The sequence below is a fragment of the Limulus polyphemus genome, unplaced genomic scaffold (assembly GCF_000517525.1).
Source record: "Limulus polyphemus unplaced genomic scaffold, Limulus_polyphemus-2.1.2 Scaffold1416, whole genome shotgun sequence".
In the NCBI taxonomy this organism is placed as follows: Eukaryota; Metazoa; Arthropoda; class Merostomata; order Xiphosura; family Limulidae; genus Limulus; species Limulus polyphemus.
In genome coordinates this window covers 279145-287868 of record NW_013667026.1, presented here as the reverse complement: position 1 = coordinate 287868, position 8724 = coordinate 279145, and the positions used below count along the sequence as shown (strand labels likewise).

General features: G+C 31.4%; 1 protein-coding gene across 2 annotated transcripts in view; it reads left to right on the top strand.

Annotated features, from left to right (window-relative positions):
• The first annotated feature begins 618 nt into the window (after window positions 1-618).
• LOC106463471 (E3 SUMO-protein ligase RanBP2-like) overlaps window positions 619-8724 on the top strand; it is a 111885-nt gene continuing 103779 nt past the window's right edge. The window contains exons 1-2 of one of the 2 annotated variants that reach the window (XM_013923506.2): window positions 619-813; window positions 6129-6196. In XM_013923506.2, the coding sequence (XP_013778960.1) occupies window positions 742-813; window positions 6129-6196 (140 nt within the window). In that variant the 5' untranslated portion in view covers window positions 619-741. The remainder of the gene's footprint in view (window positions 814-6128; window positions 6197-8724) is intronic. The other variant, XM_013923503.2, reaches the window with a different exon arrangement.

The window sequence follows — 8724 nt, the reverse complement described above, 5'->3', positions numbered from 1 at the left end:
GTGACGGCAACAAAGGGAATTGAATTGCAGACAGAGATAGAGACGACAATTGAGTCAAGCATGTGAATCGTTCGTTCGTTGTGAATTATAGCGTTTGTTATAGCGTGACCGTGGAAATGAAATGTATTGCAAAGTTGTATTCAGAAATAATAAACCAGTTTTATTTAACAAAGGACTTGTATCGCTAAAGTTTCTTCGGAAATAATTTTTACGGAAAAATAACTAACGACCAGAGACATAACAATATGTATATAAATACAATGCTGACCGAAAGTTAAGGAACATATCTTAAGTGCTCGACAAACTGTTTGTTCTTTACTTTTGGACACAAGTGTACGTATCCGGATAATTTTTTAGAATTTTGTATGATTATTGGGGCGTTATATAGACATCGCAATATTTTTCATTCAAACAACTGAGAGCGAATATAACCAAAATGAAATTGTGTGCTTCGAAATTATTCTGTTCTTATTCCAATATAATATTGTTAATTTTAAAGATTATAATGTTTGTGAAAGTATAGAAAAAGTAATAAATAATATAGTAACTTTTAATAACCCGAGAGCGCCTCACATTGGACCAAATAAATTACTGCGCATTTCCCCGGTGTTTTCCTTGGTCAAGTGATTGATAATGGAACTAAGACTATAATGGCCTAGAAAGTAGTATTCCTATTACGAACGTTTTATGTAACTGTCGTCTCATTTCTTAGTGCATGTAATTTTATAATACAACTTCGAAATGTTCCGTTCAAAGAAGGAAGTGGATAAGCATGTAGCAGATATTTTAAATAAGATAAACAATGAAAATGAAGTAAGTTTAACCTGTAAAGTTAATTTTATCGTTTTGAACTTTTAACCCCAGCCTACCAAAGTACTCCGTTGTGTTTTTAAAAAGTAATACTAATAGGCTTAACCGTAACGTAACGATAACACTTCTTAAGTTGGGCCGAGTCTTTGGATAGAATTCTCAATATTTTATTGTGTGATACATAAGTTATATTGTGTTATCTCATATCTGTTTCATAGTTGTTAGTGTTCGAAGTTAGGATTAACTCGTTAATTAAAAAGAAAGTATAGCTTAATTTTTTATTTTTACTTTTCGATATCTCGTAGTTTTTATGACCAAACTACGTGTTTCACTGTTAGTGTTTGTTAGATACTGGGGAGATTGCAAAACTAGAGTTTTTCGAATTAATTTATTAATCAGTTTGTTTACAACGTATTAATTCATTTATTTTACCCCCCCCCCCCAAAAGCCTATGTTTCATTTTTGTTTAACAAAATTTCACGTAACTCAGAGTCAGAGTACAACTAGGGAGTTTCAGTGTCATTTAAATAATAAACATAACAAAAAAAAAGAGACACCATTGGATTTCACAGTCACAAATTAGTAGATTTACACTGCAGTTTCATTTATTTAGTTCATTAATGAAAAAGAAAAATCACAACTGTAAATGTACCTTTTGCTCCATGCTACCTTCCCATTGGAAAGATGTTAACAAAATGTCAATGATTTGTCGCTTTACCTAGTAACTTGATACTGCATGACACCCGTGTCAAGACAAGATCAAATGTAGTCCCATTAACGTCCATTCATTTCAAACTCATACATGTGTATTCATATTATATGGATGAATAAAATGAAAATTGTCAATAATCAAATGTTGATAATGAAGTATGAGCTTACTTATGTACCAATGAAAGAATAGGTGAGATTTTATAATCGCATTGGTTGTAATCTTGAAATACTGTGATTGACAGGTATGTATCAGTAGTAACCTTTACCCATTCTACATCATGTCATGATGTAATTGATGCATCATTCATAGCTACACCCAATGATATGACGTATAGCAAACTGTTGTCAGGAAAACATGATCAACGATATGACATAAAGTAACATGTTACCAGGGCAACATATAGGCTCTTTACAAACCCCATTTATCATTTGACATGCTGTCTGTTCGATTTGGGCAGACATCTGTATGTATCAGTTTATTCATTATGTAGTCCGCAACACCAAGTTTATTGTGTATCCTTATTTTTATCAATTCAATAATTAAAAAGAATTTTAAATGGTTTTAAAGTTTTATTTGTGTGTTTTCAAATAGCAAATACTTCTGGATTCAATGAAACTGGCCAGACAAAAGTAGAGCATGAAGAGAGCTCTCATTTGATGTATCACTGATCCTTATTGGTCCAGTCAATTTGAACTGACACTTTGGTTTTGGTTTTAACATTTGCTCACTGGTCGCTGACAAATAATGGACAAGGGCTTTAGTGATCTTTGTGATGTTTCTTAAAGCCGATTTCAAACTAGTGGGAGTACGGTTGCCTTGAAATAAATCATGTAAATTCAACATGTATTGGTGTTGTAGAAATTTGCCATTTGTTGTTTGGTGTTAAATAGTTAATATTTTATTTATGTGAGATTTATATACTCACAACTGCGATTTCGCATCCACACGCTTCCATGGCTGGAAGCTATAATTCTCTGGGACTCCCTAGTACAACTACAAGTAGCTAACAATCATAAAAAAGTTGTGTACAAGGACATCATTTCATTGTTTGGGAGTTTATAAATTGAGGTGGTTGTTATGTCTTGTGGAGCTCATACAATTAAGACTTGTAGGTTTTCCATTTACCAATCCCAAGAGTTTGCTTTCATTATTTGGCCTCCTCTTCCATTGGTTGCTACCCTTGGAATTTTCATCAACTTCTTGTCAAAACAAGCAACCTACATACACCAGAATTGAAAATTAAGATAGTAATTGATGAAGCTAATTTAAAGTACCAGTCCAACTAAGAGTATGCAGTGTCATGAAACACTTATAATACATGGACAATAGGGAACTATTTGTTCTTTCATGAGATTTCTTATCTCATGAAAGAGATAAGTAAAAATTTTTCAGGAAATTATCACTTCCATTATAAAGTGCCAGCCTTTACTACTGTCAGTAGTAATTCATTCCTTAAACTAGTCACTCTGTTACAAAAATTAACTGTAGTGTAGTATATCTTTTCCAAATCTTAAACTTTTGTTTTTTCATCCTTTCATCTTACTCTTTACTGAAGAGAAAATAAGCAAAATTTTCCATTTCCAGAATCATCATAGTATTCATCTTCTGAATCCTTTCCAGTAAGTCGGTAACTAATGATATGTATATATAGGGAGAATTAGCTTAGTAGAGGTTGCTAAATATTTCTGGCATGTTGGACCCAACAATAAATCCCAAGAGACATAACAGTAGCCTAACCCACCGAAGCAGAAAAGTGGTAGTCATCACTGCCTTTCATGAGAAAATTGGTGATACAATTTTAGGCAAACAAAATACACTTTTTTGTGTGTATGCAATTTACAGTTTTTTTTTCAGAGTGATGTAGAATTACGTAATGCATATGGAAACTTTCAGTGCCAACTGTCTCAACTGTGTCTTGACAACCAAGAGCATATTTGCTCATATCCATGCTTATTGACTGGCTGGCTGTCAAACACTGGAAATCTAAGTATTTGCCAAATTAAGTGAATTTGGAATACTTTTATGTTATTTTTAATATTTATTGCAAATTAAAATATTTTACCAATATTTTATGTAATATTTAATTGTTTCACAAATATTAAAATTAGAAAATTTCCTGAAAATGCTCAGATGCAAGGCCATTTTTTTCTTTAGGTGCCAAGGTTCTTGAGATTTGGTAAATCCTGATTAGTTGGGTTTTCTGTGGGCTGTAAGAGTCTTATAACATGGTCTTTGGTACATGTAAGAATGTATTCATGTAGATTAGTTATTATAGTCTTATTATTTTAGCAGACTTTAAGGAAATTGACTGGTTGGTGTGTCTGTCTTTGTGTAATGACAAATGTTTTCTTGAAGTTTAGTTGTTGGTTTTCACACAGTATGTAAAATATTCTGTTAGGAAAGGCATAATTTTTTACCTTGTTTTTTCTTCTGGGAATAATATGGTTAAAATAGTTAATTGTGTGGCACTGCCTAAACGTCAGTGTTCAAAACATTATTGCCTTTGATGTTTTAATTAAAACCTTTTGTAACATTTATTAGTCCAGCTGTAAAACAAATTTATTGGCCGATCTGAATGGGTGAAAATGTCAGTTGAGCTTGGGGCTTGAAATTATTTGTTAGCACGATTGAGCTAAAATATTGCATCCCAACTAAACCTTTTACAAAATGGATGAACAGAGAAATTAATAAGTGAAAAATGCCAAGAATAGTAAAATAGGAGATGCTGTGGTTTATTGGAGCAAAAAGAGTGTGTTAAGATGAAGAGAGGTTGTGAAAACCTCTTGGTCTAGAAGATCCAAAGTTACTTTAAGGGTTTTTATGTTTTATTTAACTTAAAGAAGGAGCTAAAGATAATATTGGTCCCAAAGAGATTTTAAAGAAAAATATTATTCATTAATGTAAATGGCTGAAGTACTAATCAAGTTTTTTACTAGGGTTTTACTGAAGAGGTAGAAATTTCCTAAAATGGCTTGTTTCTTTAAGAATTGGAAATTTTTCATTAAATTCAATCTTTGTCAAAGAAGCTTGTTTAGAAAACATTGGAAACTTACAGATCTAGAGAGATTTGTTGTAAAAACATTAAGCTTTTTACCATAGATATAGTGGTGGCTATAAATCACATCTTTTAGAAGACTTGTTACTATGGAAATTCCTTATAATTGGAAAATTGTCTGTCTTATCCTTAAAAGTTTATAGTCCTTGAAAAGTAACTTGGATATAAAACAAGCTTGAATGATGGCCCGAAGCATATTTTTACTATTCCAAATATTAAAGTTTTAACTTCTTTTCATTCCACCACTTAGACATCCTATAGCCAGTTTTTTTATCTTGTTTCAATCTCAAATATGTAAACCAAACATTTTCTACAATGTAGTTCTTCTATGTTCCATTAAAATCAAATTCAAATCCTTGGGCTTCTCTTCGTAACTGAAATTTCTTGTAACAGTTGCTCCTTCAGATTGTCTTAATTTTTACAATGTGTTGAAAAAAAAAAGGAGGAGCAGATGTGAACATGGAACTGAAAATGAGGCTACCCAAGAGTCTTCATACCTCCTTTTATTCATACAAATACAACTCCAAATTGCATATTACATTTTACACCAGTTAAACACTTGATAAGCACCTATTAAACTTGAGATGATTAACAAGTAGTTTCTGAAAAATTGAAAATACCTAGTAATTTCAATTACAAGAGCACCTGATAAAGAAAAGAAAATAGAAAAAGGGAAAATTTACCAGACAGCTTTTACCAGAAAAATGTTTTAAGGCTTTTTTTTACCCAATTCATGCTAAACTGTGGGTTATAAATGTTGTTCCTTGTACCCAAATAATTAAACAACTTAATGTTATGCTTTAACTCTATTTGACACCAGATAAATCAGGATCTGTCAACAATTAAATCAGGTCTCAACTCAAAGACTTTTCACGTCCCAGTAACTGAAGGATTATCACATTAAAAATTGGGCTTCAATACCTATGGTAGGCTAAGCACTATTAGCCCATAGTGTAGCTTTATGCCTATCAACAAACAGAAGTTTTACTGCTTTAAAGATGGCTACTTCACAAATTTGAAAGAGCTCCACTCATTTTGACACAAAAAATAGAACAATCCACCATGAGAAAATCATAACCATAAAAATTAGTTGCTTTCTCATTTAAAATTTGAAGAAAGTGCAAATAAGGGCCACTATCGAAACAAGTTACTTGTGTAAGACGTCTTTTAAAATAATGTAGTCAGTGTAATGAATAAAAATACTTCCTGATTCTTATCTCAAAAAATGGACTTGATCAGCCTTATATAAATAACTATTCCTTTTCTAGCAACAAAACAACCTTATATTTGATAGTCAGTGTACTTGTATGCTAAATGAAGTATACCATCAGTATAAAAAGTGGAATTTAAATTTTGCAGATCACAATTTTACAATAAATGTTTGTAGTTCATAATATCTAACAAAACAGGTTCTCAAGTACCTTCAAGTTACAGATACCAAGTAGTTTCGAACTTTGAGTGCAAACTAATTAGTGTAATTTCATGTTTTATTCTTGTGTAACAAAATTTTAACTTGTGTTTTTTTTTTGTTTTTTTTTTAAATTATTATAGAGAAATCTTAGAGGATACAGCTTTGCCAGGTTATACTACCAAATTAAAGATTATGACAAAGCTAAAAGGTAAGTGCTACATTTTGCTCTTGTTGTCTATAGAAAATATACATTGATTGTAGCTGAGACTAAATTAAAAGAAGTCCAAAAAGATCAGAAATCTCTAAAGGACTGATTAAGAGAAGGTACATTAAAGAATTGCTGTGAAGTGTAATCTTATCACTTTTGTTAGGCTTAAAAAGCATCACTGTTTCAAGAGTTCAGGCATTTAGGTCTGTGTGATGGTCACTGACTCGTAGATGTTTTTCTTTTAGGTCTGTGATACTTATTATTCATTGTTAGCTATGTTAATTTGCTTAGGCATGTGGAATAATCTTATTACTCTACATAAAAATGTAGGGTTCTTAGTCTGTTTACATTGTAATGTGGGTATCATGCACATGGTTTTTTGAAGTTTCGTGTAATTTAATGATTAGACAACATATTTTAAGATGTTCAGTGTAATAAGTTAGAATTTCACCAGCATATTATGTATTACTTTTTTCATCATTATTATTCTTTCTTATGCTTCTCAATAAAATGTGAATATTATACTGTAATATGTGGGGTTTAAATCTAATATTAAGTTTATTAACAGAGTGAAAGGTATCAGTAAGAATTACCTTCACAGCAGTTTCTAATATTGCATTTTTTTTTGCCTTACAAAACCTTAGAAAGAAAGATGGAAGATTTTAAACAATTAAGTTCAGAAAAATGCAAGTTGACTTTACTACATATAAATTAGAATATAAAGTAGTGGTAAAAACTCGGCAAATTAAAATAACAGTATTAATAAAACAAGGAAACGATGTTTTGGGCAACAGCCCTTCATCAGGTTACCAGTGGCAATGAAACTGTTAATCTAAGGGTTAGGTTGAAAGAACAAATAACACGTGGCTCGAAGACTCTAGAACATGTTCCTGAAGCTATAAATGAGGTAAGGGAAGTAACATATGAAATAAAAATAATATAATAATAATAAAAGTATAAAAATTGTATAAGGTTAATCGTAGTAAATAAACAACAAAAAAGGAAACGTAGAACAAAAATACAGGCAACAATGTAAGAAGATGAATGAAAATGTGCATCGGGTAATATTTTTCAAAGGGGTACAACATTAAAAGATATGTGAACTAAATAGAAGTGAAGAACGACGGTGAAAAGAAAGGAATATATAGGTAACAAAAGTGAAAGAAAAAATAGTGTGAACATTGAATGAAAAGGTTGTATCCAATAAATGTCAGTGTGAGAAAGTAAAGAAAAAGTGTAGGGCAGGGAAGTGGAAAAGTTAAAGTTAAAGGAAAGAGAACTCTTCATTCAATCTAAAGGGATTAACAGTGCAGAATCTAAAATCAAACGTTTTTCCATGTGTTCTTTTTGAGTTACAGTGGATGGAGCAAATGCGAGTCCAAGTATGGAGAAGTTGGACATACAATGTGAAGGGTTATTAAAGTCTCTACTTGTGGGTTTTGCTTGTAGTGTCATTATTTCTTATATAAGAAAGATGATCATATGAATGATCCCCTAACTAGTGACCCATTTGACTAACGTAGAGCATGTTGCACTTTTTCCAGCATACACAATATATCAGGCTTGTTAAAATGCAAGTGAATGATTGTTGTATTTGAAATTTCCCAATGAGGCCAGCTATGGATGTTGTGGTGTTAACATATTGGAAGTTGACACATTTCTTTCTGTGACAACAGGCTGTACTTGGGTTCACACTAGGGTTAGATTTCTCAATGACACTGTGGACTAAAATGTTTTTTATACTTTTATCGTATCTGTAACTGACAAGTGGGGGTTCTTTAGCCCTTTCAATACGGCTCACAGATGAAAGGCCATGTCATCTCATTTGTTGACTCGCATTCAAAATTTTATTGAACTACTATTTCATGAATTATGTCAATAAGTTTGGTATCAAACTGTAGATTATAATTCAAATTTTAGGACTATACATTGCTCAATTTGTTATTGTAAAAGTAAATATTAAAAAACACAGATAAGCATCAATTTTTGTGTGTCACGTGGTATGTTGAATGCAGCACTGGTTTATATTAGATGTTTGTGAAGTCAAAATACCAAGTCTATAGTTTCATACGAATTAGAAACTCAAATTACAGATATTGACAGGCTAGAATATAAAATAAGGTCTTATATTTTCTATTTGCTGAAATATTACTCATGTAATAAATCAAACATGGTGGCACCCCTGCTCACCTCCTTTCATTTTTGGAAATGTTCCCTTATAAACACTTACTGCTATATATATATGATATGAATAATCAATCGGAAGCTCAGAATGTCCCCCTAGGGTTTTCTGTCTTTCTAATGTACCTAGCATCATTTCTTTCTTTTAAATCAAGATTTCAATGAGGTAGGTTGTGTCTTTAGTGTGCTCGAAATTTCATATATTTTTTTAGACCCAAATACAGCTTAATTACTATGTTTGATAAATTAAAGTAGAATTCTATGGTATTGATGTAGTAATTTACGATTTTTTAGTTATTCAAATGTATATATATAAAACCTAAAAAAAATTCATTATTTATCACGTA